The sequence below is a fragment of the Oncorhynchus nerka genome, linkage group LG25, assembly GCF_034236695.1.
Source record: "Oncorhynchus nerka isolate Pitt River linkage group LG25, Oner_Uvic_2.0, whole genome shotgun sequence".
NCBI classification, from domain to species: Eukaryota; Metazoa; Chordata; class Actinopteri; order Salmoniformes; family Salmonidae; genus Oncorhynchus; species Oncorhynchus nerka.
Window position 1 is genome coordinate 55,256,184 of NC_088420.1, and position 14,659 is coordinate 55,270,842.

The 14,659-nt window shown below is 42.9% G+C and overlaps 1 protein-coding gene across 1 annotated transcript in view; it reads right to left on the reverse strand.

Annotated features, from left to right (window-relative positions):
• LOC115109742 (membrane-associated guanylate kinase, WW and PDZ domain-containing protein 2-like) overlaps positions 1-1,280 on the reverse strand; it is a 257,310-nt gene extending 256,030 nt beyond the window's left edge. The window contains exon 1 of the mRNA XM_029635036.2: positions 674-1,280. Within this exon, the coding sequence (XP_029490896.2) occupies positions 674-971 (298 nt within the window). The 5' untranslated portion in view covers positions 972-1,280. The remainder of the gene's footprint in view (positions 1-673) is intronic.
• Positions 1,281-14,659: the final 13,379 nt, after the last annotated feature.

Here is a 14,659-nt window from a genome sequence, read left to right on the forward strand (position 1 = left end):
TCTACTTTGTAAGCTCACCAGCAATAATGGGGAACCAAGCAAGAATTACTAGCATAGGCCTACTGGTCTTTTGGCATGTAAAAATGTATTGATATTAATAATTTACTTAATAAGGTTACATTTGGAATTCATTATTACATCATCAAAATGTATTGTAGATTATTTTTTTTTATTAAAAAAAGGGCTGTCTGGTAGCATTGAAGTCAGTGCATGTATAAATTTGTGACTTGTGACTTGACTTGCTCTTAGAATACACAACTTGGACTTGACCAGTTCAACTTGGGACTCAATTTGAGACTCAGACCTTGTGACTTGCTTGTTAGTATTTGGTTCCACCTCTGGTAGTAGTAGTGCATGTCAACATCAGAGGTGACCCCATAGCAAAATGTGCACCTACGCCCTTCTGGGTATAAACACTGGGGTAAATCCTGTATGGAAATGCGCCAATAGTCTATGCTTCTGGACACTATTTCTCTTCCATTTGAGTGACATAGTTTGCAATAGGCCTACCCATTGACGACACATATATAGGCTATTTCTGATGAGTAGACATACATAAAATAGGCTACAACCAGACAAATGGCTCCTTATCTTTCGCTGTTTGGCGGCGGCTCACACACACTCATTCAGTGTTCATGCTTTTACGCCTTTGGCCCCGTCTGGCATACCTCACCTTGTTTGACACACTTGAAGCGTATGGGATCTTTGCCGTGTTTGATGACAGCCAGAACATCCCGGGTGGTGAGCCCGGCCACCGGCGTGTCGTTGACCTCAAGCAGCAACTCATCCTGGGCCAGCTTGCCGCTCTGGACGGTTTCTTTTCCTTGTTTCACCTCCCCGAAGTAGGGGAACTGCCCAATCTCCGCGCCCCCCTTCAGCTCGAAGCCAAATTCTCCCTCTATGCTCCTGGTGACGACCGCTTCGTGGACTTTGTTGGTCCAGTGATTTTTTTTCGTCAGGCTCTTGGACATCGTTGAGCGAGTATCACCAAACCGGGGCGCCCATCCGATAGCCTATCGTCTCATCCCGGCCTTTGTGTCATACAGATCGGCTCCCACCACCAGATCAGAGCGCCGACGGTACCTCCATCACCGATGCACGCCAGGCGTAGTATCCGTCTAGCACGCAGCGCGTTCAGGTAGGGGGTCTGCAGTACAGCTCGGTGGAGAATCAGGCCGTCACACACACACACACAGGCAAGACACAGAAGATAGGCTACTAGCGGGTGAACCGGATGTGAAGTCTGGAGGAGGGGAGATTAATGATTCGGAGAGGAGGGATGGATGGATGGAAAGGAAAAAAAATACTCGCAAATGAATGTTCTTTAGTCTGCACCGCCAGATTGCTCATAGCGCATAGACCAGTTGAGATTGAGCACGCGCAGATTTAAAGCAACACGCATCAAATCGTTTATTTCGTCGTCATCCTCTTCCACCACAACGTTTTTCATGTATTATTATGCTATTGCAGTAACAAACAAAAAAAAGCATCTGATGTCGGCTGTCTAACTTGTCTGCGATAACTGCAATACACACCACGAGTGGTCTGTGTTCAGTCAGTTAAAAGGTAGTGTAGCCTACATTGCCAACATAAAGTATTCACACCCCATTACCTTTTCAAGATGTTGTTGTGTTACAACCTGAATTTGGCCTACACACAATATTTAGGCTTGGCATAATGTCAAAATGGAATTGTCAAAATGTTCAATAAGTATTCAACCCCTTTATGGCAAGCCTAAATAAGTTCATGAGTAAAAATTCAAGTGACATAATACGTTAAATGGGCTTACTCTGTATGCAATAATAGTGTAACATGCTTTTTGAATGACTACCTCATCTTTGCATCTTTATCAAGGTCCCTAAATCGAGCAGTGAATTTGATTCAACCATAAAGACCAGGGAAGTTTTCCAATGCCTTTCAAAAAAGGGCACCTATTGGTAGATGGCAAAAAATAAAGTAGCCATTGTATCCCTTTGCGCATGGTGAAGTTATTAATTACACTTTGGATGGTGTATCAATATGCCCAGTCACTACAAACATACAGGTGTCCATCTTAACTCAGTTGCCGGGGAGGAAGGACACTCAAGGATTTCACCATGAGGCCAATGGTGACTTCAAAACAGTTAGAGTTTAATGGCTGTGATAGGAAAAAACTGAGGATGGATCAACAACATTATACAGTAGTTACTTCAAGGGCTGTGGCGGTCAAAAGAAGCATGATATGAAGAAAATGTCATCTATTTCAGAAGAACAGAATAGCATACACTGAGTTGTCCTTATGTTAGGTCCTGATCTGGCTATGCCAAATGGCTGTGGGCAACACTATTTTGAATAACAGAAAATATTTGTTTAGAATTCCGTGGAATTGTTTTATAGTATGAGGAATGCAATTGAATTATACTTAATTTAGAGTTATGAATGTAACTTTAGTTACAAACGTTGGGAGAGAATACAGTAGACGGCACACGCCAAAAAGTGATAGATGAGGTATTTTATGGATCACGTGGTTATGCCCATATATGTACATCCTGTCCTTCCGTTCTCCCACTACCGAGTGAGTGTTTATGTAACCTGATAGTGCATTTGTTTATGTTAAAGCTGTCATGATGATTGATGTGTAGTGACCTGGTTCAACTGTGAAATGTGTTTGAACATTTGAAAGAGTATGGCCCCTGTTCTAGTGAACTTAGGGCATAGCTGTTGTATTTTTTTCCTCTGACGACCTTGGGTAGGCAGAGGGAGTCTGGAAGGGCATCAAGGAATCTTTGGGTTGTCTGAGAATTTATAGCACAAATTTTCTGCTCCTTGGTTGGGGTCTGAGCAGATTATTTGTTATCGATTGCAAACGCAATAAAATGAGGAAAAACATTCAGATCCACAACATTTATTCCATGGGACAAAACTAGGTCCAGAGTATGACTGTGGCAGTGAGTATGTCCAGAGACATGTTGGACAAAACCCACTGAGTCGATAATGGCTCCGAAAGCTTTTTGGAGTGGGTCTGTGGACTTTTCCATGTCAATATAAAGTCTCCAAAAATTAGAATATTATCTGCTATGACTACAAGGTCTGATAGGAATTGAGGGAACTCAGTGAGGAACACTGTATATGGCCCAGGAGGCCTGTAAACAGTAGCTAAAATAAAGTGATTGAGTAGGCTGCATAGATTTCATGACTAGAGTTCGAAAGACGAAAACTTCGTTTTTTTGTTGTTGTAAATTGAAATTTGCAATGGTGAATGTTAGCAACACTTCCGCCTTTTCCAGATGCGCGGGGGATATGGTCACTAGTGTAACCAGGAGGTGAGGCCTCATTTAACACAGTAAATTCATCAGGCTTAAGCCATGTTTTAGTCAGGCCAATCACATCAAGATTATGATCAGTGATTAGTTCATTGACTACAACTGCCTTGGATGTGAGGGATCTAACATTAAGTAGCCCTATTTTGAGATGTGAGGTATCACGATCTCTTTCAATAATGGCAGGAATGGAGGTCTTTATTCTAGTGAGATGGCTAAGGCGAACACCACCATGTTTAGTTTTGCCCAACCTAGGTCGAGGCACAGACACGGTCTCAATGGGGATAGCTGAGCTGACTACACTGACTGTGATAGTGGCACACTCCACTAAGCTGGCAGGCTGGCTAACAGCCTGCTGCCTGGCCTGCACCCTATTTCATTGTGAACTAGGGGAGTTAGAGCCCTGTCTATGTTCGTAGATAAGATGAGAGCATCCCTCCAGCTAGGATGGAGTCCGTCACTCCTCAGCAGGCAAGGCCTGGTCCTGTTCGTGGGTGAGTCCCAGAAAGAGGGCCAATTATCTCCAAATTCTATCTTTTGGGAGGGGCAGAAAACAGTTTTCAACCAGCGATTGAGTTGTGAGACTCTGCTGTAGAGCTCATCACTCCCCCTAACTGGGAGGGGGCCAGAGACAATTACTCGATGCCGACACATATTTCTAGCTGATTTACACGCTGAAGCTATGTTGCGCTTGGTGACCTCTGACTGTTTCATCCTAACATCGTTGGTGCCGACGTGGATAACAATATCCCTCTACTCTCTACACTCGCCAGTTTTAGCCAGCACCATCTTCAAATTAGCCTTAACGTCGGTAGCCCTGCCCCCTGGTAAACAGTGTATGATCGCTGGATACATTCCTTGACATGATGAAACAAGTGGAAAATATTCTAAATCAATTACGACGAATGGCACTTCTATCCTTAAGACAATGAATCCAGGGAAAGAAAACATACGGAACCTGGATGGAGCGGGATATCGTGCAGGGAAGAGACATTGTCTGAACAGCTCCATCTTGAAGATGGGGATTTAGAGACTGGTGGAAGTGTTGGTTGACCATAGAGCCTCCCCCCTGCTTTTTTCTGCAAGAAAGGAATAGTTCAATAAACTAATTATAACATGTTTAAAAGGTCTGTACTAAGGATTTAGAAGTACATAAAGGGTTTTAAAATTGTATCTTACCTTTAATCTTTTGTGACTAGGGGGCAGTATTTTCATTTTTGGAAAAAAGAACGTTCCCGTAGTAAATGGGATATTTTGTCAGGACAAGATGCTAAAAATATGCATATAATTGACAGCTTAGGATAGAAAACACTCTAAAGTTTCCAAAACTGTAAAAATATTGTCTGTGAGTATAACAGAACTGATGTTGCAGGCGAAAGCTTGAGAAAAATCCAATCCGGAAGTGCCTCATGTTTTGAAAGCGCTGCGTTCCAATGCGTCCCTATTGAGCAGTGAATGGGCTATCAACCAGATTACTCTTTCTCCGTATTTCCGAAAATGAATGGAATCTCCGTTTTTTCTCTCTCTCTCTTTAGATATCTGTCTGTCTCAGAGAAAGGACTCTGGGAAAGATGGATGGATGTGTGTGTGTGTGTGTGTGTCTCTGCATTTGTGTTTGAAACAATGTTTTTTTTCAGGGTGTGTCTGTGTCTCTGCATTTTGTGTTTGAAATAATGTTTTTTTCTAAACAAAATCAACATTTGCACATAAGGATCTCCAAACAACAGGTGTTATTTTTCCCAAGGATGGGGGTTACGAGCAGGGTTTACACACACCTAGAGAATCTTGAAAATAATCAAAAGGCCTTATTTTATATGAATACATGTAATGGTTTTCCTCCTCTTCGTCTGAAGAGGAGAGGCGAGAAAGATCAGAGGACCAATATGCGGCGTGGTAAGTGTCCATGGTTGTTATTTAAACACATAAACTGAACACTCCATACAAAAACAATAAACGTAACGTGAATAACCGAAACCTAAAACAGTACCGTGTGGTGTAAAACACAGACACAGAAACAATCACCCACAAACAAACAGTGAAACCCAGGCTACCTAAGTATGATTCTCAATCAGAGACAACTAACGACACCTGCCTCTGATTGAGAACCATACTAGGCCGAACACAGAAAAACAACCTAGACACACAAAACATAGAATGCCCACCCAACTCACGTCCTGACCAACTAAAACAAACAATTAACACAATAACTAGGGTCAGAACGTGACAATACAGTCTTTCCTACAACAGATAATTATAAATATAAACTTTTAAAAGGGTATTAACGTGTAGTACTGTGCGGTAATAATATATATATGTTGATTAAAAAAATGTTAGGTGTATAAAAACATTATGGCTTGGTTAAATATTGCATAGTAAAATTGTTTAACTAATTATAACATATATAAATGGTCTGTACTAAAGATTTAGAATTAAATAAAGGGTTTTAAAATTGTATCTTACCTTTAATGAATGGAATCTCCATTTTTTTCTCTCTCTCCCTCTCTAGATATCTGTCTGTCTCAGAGAAAGGACTCTGGGAAAGGTGTGTGTGTGTGTGTGTGTGTGGTGTGTGTCTCTGCATTTGTGTTTGAAACAATGTTTTTCTTTTAAACAATATCAACATTAGGGGGTCATTTGCACATAAGGATCTCCAAACAACAGGTTTTTTTTTCCTGAAGATGGGGGGAGGGGGGGATCAACAGTCAATCACTCCCTCCAACAGAGAATAGGCCTAGACATCCTCTAAGATCAATAAGTTCATTCACTACAATATCTCAGTTAGGTAACATAGGCTCATCTGAAAACTCTTTTCAAGTCTTTAAAAATCTGTATGGTTTGTTCCCCCTTCGGCAAGCCTTTACACATGGAGAATTTTGAAGGTGAGTTGCAATTACCCTCTAAAGAATGCTTTTCATATACACTGCTCAACAAAATTAAGGGAACACTAAAATAACACATCCTAGATCTGAATGAATGAAATATTCTCTTTACATAGTTGAATGTGCTGACAACAAAATCACACAAAAATTATCAATGGAAATCAAATTTATCAACCCATGGAGGTCTGGATTTGGAGTCACACTCAAAATTAAAGTGGAAAACCACACTACAGGCTGATCCAACTTTGATGTAATGTCCTTAAAACAAGTCAAAATGAGGCTCAGTAGTGTGTGTGGCGTCCACGTGCCTGTATGACCTCCCTACAACGCCTGGGCATGCTCCTGATGAGGTGGCGGATGGTCTCCTGAGGGATCTCCTCCCAGACCTGGACTAAAGCATCCGCCAACATTTAACATTTAAGTCATTTAGCAGACGCTCTTATCCAGAGCGACTTACAAATTGGTGCTTTCACCTTATGACATCCACTGGAACAGTAGTGCATCTAAGTCTTTTAAGGGGGGTGAGAAGGATTACTTTATCCTATCCTAGGTATTCCTTAAAGAGGTGGGGTTTCAGGTGTCTCCGGAAGGTGGTGATTGACTCCGCTGTCCTGGCGTCGTGAGGGAGTTGTTGCCAACTCCTGGACAGTCTGTGGTGCAACGTGGCGTTGGTGGATGGAGCGAGACATGATGTCCCAGATGTGCTCAATTGGATTCAGGTCTGGGGAACGGGCGGGCCAGTCCATAGCATCAATGCCTTCCTCTTGCAGGAACTGCTGACACACTCCAGCCACATAAGGTCTAGTATTGACTTGCATTAGGAGGAACCCAGTGCCAACCGCACCAGCATATGGTCTCACAAGGGGTCTGAGGATCTCATCTCGGTAGCTAATGGCAGTCAGGCTACCTCTGGCGAGCACATGGAGGGCTGTGTGGCCCCCAAAAGAAATGCCACCCCACACCATGACTGACACACCGCCAAACCGGTCATGCTGGAAGATGTTGCTGGCAGCAGAACGTTCTCCACGGCATCTCCAGACTGTCACGTCTGTCACATGTGTTCAGTGTGAACCTGCTTTCATCTGTGAAGAGCACAGGGCGCCAGTGGCAAATGTGCCAATCTTGGTGTTCTCTGGCAAATGCCAGACGTCCTGCACGGTGTTGGGCTGTAAGCACAACCCCCACCTGTGGACGTCGGGCCCTCATACCACCCATATGGAGTCTGTTTCTGACCGTTTGAGAAGACACATGCACATTTGTGGCCTGCTGGGGGTCATTTGCAGGGCTCTGGCAGTGCTCCTCCTGCTCCTCCTTGCACAAAGGCGGAGGTAGCGGTCCTGCTGCTGGGTTGTTGCCCTCCTACGGCCTCCTCCACGTCTCCTGATGTACTGGCCTGTCTCCTGGTAGCGCCTCCATGCTCTGGACACTACGCTGACAGACACATCAAACCTTCTTGCCACAGCTCGCATTGATGTCCCATCCTGGATGAGCTGCACTACCTCAGCCACTTGTGTGGGTTGTAGACTCCGTCTCATGCTACCACTAGAGTGAAAGCACCGCCAGCATTCAAAAGTGACCAAAACATCAGCCAGGAAGCATAGGAACTGAGAAGTGGTCTGTGGACACCACCTGCAGAACCACTCCTTTATTGGTGGTGTCTTGCTAATTGCCTATAATTTCCACCTGTTGTCTATTCCATTTGCACAACAGCATGTGAAATGTATTGTCAATTAGTGTTGCTTCCTAAGTGGACAGTTTTTTATTTTATTTTTATTTCACCTTTATTTAACCAGGTAGGCTAGTTGAGAACAGGTTCTCATTTGCAACTGCGACCTGGCCAAGATAAAGCATAGCAGAGTGAACAGACAACACAGAGTTACACATGGAGTAAACAATTAACAAGTCAATAACACAGTAGAGAAAAAAAAGGGGAGTCTATATACAATGTGTGCAAAAGGCATGAGGAGGTAGGCGAATAATTACAATATTGCAGATTAACACTGGAGTGATAAATGATCAGATGATCATGTACAGGTAGAGATATTTGTGTGCAAAAGAGCAGAAAGGTAAATAAATAAAAACTGTGGGGATGAGGTAGGTGAAAATGGGTGGGCTATTTACCAATAGATTATGTACAGCTGCAGCGATCGGTTAGCTGCTCAGATAGCTGATGTTTGAAGTTGGTGAGGGAGATAAAAGTCTCCAACTTCAGCGATTTTTGCAAATCGTTCCAGTCACAGGCAGCAGAGTACTGGAACGAAAAGGTGTTGGCTTTGGGGATGCTCAATGAGAATGAGGTGTTGGACCACTCTCCCAAGTGGGGATGCTACCAGCCCAATCATTTATCGCCCTGAGTTCATCAATGAGCTTGATGCCTTGATAAGCTCCTTTCCTGAGGACGGCTCACCTCTCACAGTTCTGGGCGACTTTAACCTTCTACCTGCTCCTCTTTTGGAGCTCACAAGGCAGGATACGCGACCTCATCTTTGCTGTTCCTCCACTAACCTCATTGCAACTCCCCTCCAAGTCTCCGACCACTACCTTGTATCCGGATCTCTCCTCTTCCATCCTATCATCTCTTCCTCTGCTCAAACCTTCTCCAACCTATCTCCTGATTCTGCCTCCTCGTGACCAGTGAGCTGAGATAAGGCGGATCTTTGCCTAGCAAGGCCTTGTAGATGAAAAAAGCCTCCCCATCTCTCCCCTTTCTTTATCCTCCAAGATAGTCATTCTTCACAGACTAGTCATTCTGGCCTTCGATACTGTGAACCTCAGATCCTCTTCTCTGTTTCTGCCCTCCAAAGGTCGCTCCTACCAGGTGGCGTGGCGAGAACCTGGAGCCAGTGGGTCTGGCGACGAATATGTAGCGAGGGCCAGCCGACTAGAGCATACAAGTCGCAGTGGTGGGTAGTATAAGGTGCTTTAGTGACAAAACGGATGGCACTGTGATAAACTGCATCCAGTTTGCTGAGAAGAGTGTTGGAAGCCATTTTGTAGATGACATCGTTTCAAGACTAGTCATTCAACTGAGACTGCTCTTCTCTGTCGAGGATCGGTAGGATAGTCAGTTTTACTAGGGTAAGTCTCCTGGCTCTCACCACTGGCGTCCCCCAGGAGTGAAGGAGGCTTTGTTGCGGAATAGAAAGCCGACTCTTGATTTGATTTTCGATTGGAGATGTTTGATAAGAACCTTGGCGTGGGTCTGGAAGGAGAGTTTGCAGTCTAGCCAGACACTAGGTACTTATAGGTGTCCACATATTCAAGGTCGGAACCATCCAGTGTGGTGATGCTAGTCAGGCCCTACACCCAAACAAAGCTGGCCTGGTGCAGGCAGCTGATCGGTTGAAAAGCATGCATTTGGTTTTACTAGCGTTTAAGAGCAGTTGGAGGCCACGGAAGGAGTGTTGTATGGCATTGATAGTCTAGCCAGACACCTAGGTTTACTAGGGTAAGGCAAGCGGGTGCAGGCAGCATCGGTTGAAAAGTGCATTTGGTTTTACTAGCTTTGTTGAGGCCACGGAAATATGGCAGCTCGACTGAGCTCGATTGGAGGTTAGATAGCACAGTGTCCAATGACGGGCCGAGAAGTGTATAGAATGGTGTCGTCTGCGTGGAGAGAGGTGGATCAGGGAATCGCCCGCAGTGTGGTGAGCAAGAGCAACATCATTGATATACACAGAGAAAAGAGTCGGCCCGAGAATTGAACCCTGTGGCACCCTGTGGCCCCCATAGAGACTGCCAGAGGACCGGACAACATGCCCTCCGATTTGACACACTGAACTCTGTCTGCAAAGTAATTGGTGAACCAGGCAAGGCAGTCATCCGAAAAGCCGAGGCTACTGAGTCTGCCGATAAGAATATGGTGATTGACAGAGTCGAAAGCCTTGGCAAGGTCGATGAAGACGGCTGCACAGTACTGTCTTTTATCGATGGCGGTTATGATGTCGTTTAGTACCTTGAGTGTGGCTGAGGTGCACCCGTGACCGGCTCGGAAACCAGATTGCATAGCGGAGAAGGTACGGTGGGATTCGAGATGGTCAGTGACCTGTTTGTTGACTTGGCTTTCGAAGACCTTAGATAGGCAGGGCAGAATGGATATAGATCTGTAACAGTTTGGGTCCAGGGTGTCTCCCCCTTTGAAGAGGGGGATGACTGCGGCAGCTTTCCAATCCTTGGGGATCTCAGACGATATGAAAGAGAGGTTGAACAGGCTGGTAATAGGGGTTGCGACAATGGCGGCGGATAGTTTCAGAAATAGAGGGTCCAGATTGTCAAGCCCAGCTGATTTATACGGGTCCAGGTTTTGCAGCTCTTTCAGAACATCTGCTATCTGGGTCCAGTTTGATTTCACAGAAGTGTGATTGACTTGGAGTTACATTGTGTTGTTTAAGTGTTCCCTTAAATTTTTTGAGCAGTGTATATATATTATATTAGATTTTGTGTGCGTTAGCTAGTTTGTGGGGAATTGATTGATATTACATGTTAGATATAACTGCACTGTTGGATCTCTCTCTCTCTCTCTCTCTCTCTCTCTCTCAGGCTATGAAAAAGACATGACCATGACTCCTGAGTGTTGAACTTTTGCCAACTCTACAGCCACCCTGGTTATTATATGACCCTGAGGGTCATCTCCGAACGCTGGAACATCTTGAATAACAATAAGGGACACATGTACTCTTAAAATTTGACTCAGCACAGCCCTCGGAGCATGGTTCCTCTAAACTTTTGTTCCTAAGTTTATGACTTATAGGGAGTGTTTCCTAGATGCTGTGCTTCGACATATGCATTGATGGGTCTTCGATTTTTAGACAGGGTATCTGTAAAACACTTTGTGACAACTGCTGATGCAAAAAGGGCTTTTAAGAAATACATTTAGCTGATTGACAGATTTGTATTATTATTTTAAAAAATGTATAACATTATTATTATCATAATCTTTATTATTATTATGTTACAGGTGAGACATACCCAGAAATGTCAACGTCTTGTCAAGTGCTCAGATCTGTACAGCAGCCCCATATAATCACGTACAGTAGCTCCAACTTTCAAGAATGTGTTTACCAGGCAGTGATGAAAACATTTTAAATGAGCTCTAATTCAAACATACAATGATATATATTTTATACAATTACCCAATCAAAACTGTTGTTACAAAATCTCTTTTCAATGAGTACATTTCAAGGTTTCACAAACATAAAACGACTATCTAATTAATGTTTCTCGGACTAACACACTGTTGAGTTTCCTATTGACTAAAGAACAATCAGTGAGAGAAAACACAAAAAGTTGTAAGATAATCTGTATACATGTCATTCTATACTGAAAACAGGTACATTCTGAAAGATTTTGATGTTGATGTGATAACACATTTTTTTTATTCATCAATTTAGGATAATACTGTTTATTTTATACTGTACTTAAATTGTATTATTTATCTTGTCTCATACCATGCTAATCCACTACCAAGCCATGTAAACAGATGTGTAATTAACCCCATTAACAGGTGTGTGTCTTTTTGGATCAAGAATTGATCAAGAAAATACTAATTGGCTTGATCAGATCCTCTTCCCTATTCAGGCATCATATAATGCACAGCCACATGCAAAACTCCACCAATAAAACATTGAGAACCTTAACATGACTACTTGCAATTTCATTATTTTCGTCACCATTCATCAATGGTTGAACTATGTTATTTTTCTTCGTTACATGCACCGAGCTTCCAATGGCTGGAGCCAAGCAACAGGGTAAAAGACCCTAATAAAACGTATGTGAAAGGATGTGGCCAAAGTATAAACCTTTGCTGTTTTTTTATTTATTTTTTTGTTTTGTTTTTGTTACAGCCACCAGGTCTTCCTAACATTTGCCATAACTAGTACATACATCCTGAATGTGTATGGGCTCCCAAATATGTGCATGGGAACACATGGGAGGGGTGGGACCACATGCCCTTCTATGTAATTGAGCTGAGAACATAATTGCTCAATTGTAATTAAAATCATTGACCCATAAGAGAACACATGACCAAAGCAAAACATGAACCATATAGAATTAAAACAACATTATTTTTCATGAGAAATACAATCTAATAAACAAATGTTTGCATAATGAAAGAACTGGAAACTGTCTCCAACAATGTATTTAGCTATGTGTAAAACTTTGATATTGTCAGTAAGGTCATTGAGACTAACAAAAGACAACAGTTATTGTGGGAGGTTTAGGGATAAATATAGTGAAGGATAATGAATGTTAAAGATTTGTTCACAGTGGGGATTTTGAAAGAGGGGGATTAGAACCCCAAAGTAATAGTGGTAAGAAAGATCATAAAGGTCATTTCAGATTCAGGTTTAGGGGGGGTAATAACTTTATGGAAACCACTATTCACACTATGTGGATTATAAACATGTACAGACATAGGGAACCATCACATCAAGGTGTAACAGGGATGAACGGCTATTCAATGTACAACAATAGTCTTCTGTAACAAACAATACGTATTAAATATGTTTACGTACAGTGAGGGAAAAAGTATTTGATCCCCTGCTGATTTTGTACGTTTGCCCACTGACAAAGAAATGATCAGTCTATAATTTTAATGGTAGGTTTATTTGAACAGTGAGAGACAGAATAACAACAAAAAAATCCAGAAAAACGCATGTCAAAAATGTTATAAATTGATTTGCATTTTAATGAGGGAAATAAGTATTTGACCCCCTCTCAATCAGCAAGATTTCTGGCTCCCAAGGTGTCTTTTATACAGGTAACGAGCTGAGAGTAGGAGCACACTCTTAAAGGGACTGCTCCTAATCTCAGTTTGTTACCTGTATAAAACACACCAGTCCACAGAAGCAATCAATCAATCAGATTCCAAACTCTCCACCATGGCCAAGACCAAAGAGCTCTCCAAGGATGTCAGGGACAAGATTGTAGACCTACACAAGGCTGGAATGGGCTACAAGACCATCGCCAAGCATGTTGGTGAGAAGGTGACAACAGTTGGTGCGATTATTTGCAAATGGAAGAAACAAGAACTCTCAATCCCCCTCGGCCTGAGGTCCCATGCAAGATTTCACCTCGTGGAGTTGCAATGATCATGAGAACGGTGCGAAATCAGCCCAGAACTATACGGGAGGATCTTGTCAATGATCTCAAGGCAGCTGGGACCATAGTCACCAAGAAAACAATTGGTAACACACTACGCCGTGAAGGACTGAAATCCTGCAGCACCCGCAAGGTCCCCCTGCTCAAGAAAGTACATATACATGCCCGTCTGAAGTTTGCCAATGAACATCTGAATGATTCAGAAGACAACTGGGTGAAAGTGCTGTGGTCAGATGAGACCAAAATGGAGCTCTTTGGCATCAACTCAACTCGCCGTGTTTGGAGGAGGAGCAATGCTGCCTATGACCCCAAGAACACCATCCCCACCATCAAACATGGAGGTGGAAACATTATGCTTTGGGGGGGTTTTCTGCTAAGGGGACAGGACAACTTCACCGCATCAAAGGGACGATGGACGGGGCCATGTACCGTCAAATCTTGGGTGAGAACCTCCTTCCCCCAGCCAAGGCATTGAAAATGCGTCGTGGATGGGTATTCCAGCATGACAATGACCCAAAACACACAGCCAAGGCATCAAAGGAGTGGCTCAAGGAGAAGCACATTAAGGTCCTGGAGTGGCCCTAGCCGGTCTCCAGACCTTAATCGCATAGCTGAAGGTTCGAGTTGCCAAACGTCAGCCTCGAAACCTTAATGACTTGGAGAAGATCTGCAAAGAGGAGTGGGACAGAATCCCTCCTGAGATGTGTGCAAACCTGGTGGCCAACTACAAGAAACATCTGACCTCTGATTGCCAACAAGGGTTTTGCCACCAAGTACTAAGTCATGTTTTGCAGAGGGGTCAAATACTTATTTCCCTCATTAAAATGCAAATCAATTTATACAATTTTTGACATGGATTTTTTGTTGTTATTCTGTCTCTCACTGTTCAAATAAACCTACCATTAAAATTATTGACTGATCATTTCTTTGTCAGTGGGCAAACGTACAAAATCAGTAGGGGATCAAATACGTTTTTTCCCTCGCTGTACATCCATGACTGAATGGTTTAACGAACTCCTTTAAAGGTTTTGTATGTAAGTTGTAACAGGCCTCATTCAGCAATCTAGAGATTAATTTATAGACACCAAAACATCAATGTTTAGAGAAGCTTGGAGATTATTCCACAAGTAAGGGGCAAAGAGCTGATTTACCTAACTCTGTACAGACCAAAGGAATTTCCAGAGTTAGCAATCCCTGAGACTGTGTATGATAACTCTGACTCGTACGTCTAATGGTTATTGTAGATGTTAGCTACAGAGGGAGTTTACAGTATGTAAAAAAGCTTCACAAAAGGCAAAGAGAGCAACAAATTGACCTAAATAACCTCAAAAGAGCTTTATAAAGGCAAAGAGAGCAACAAATTGACCTACGTGACCTCAA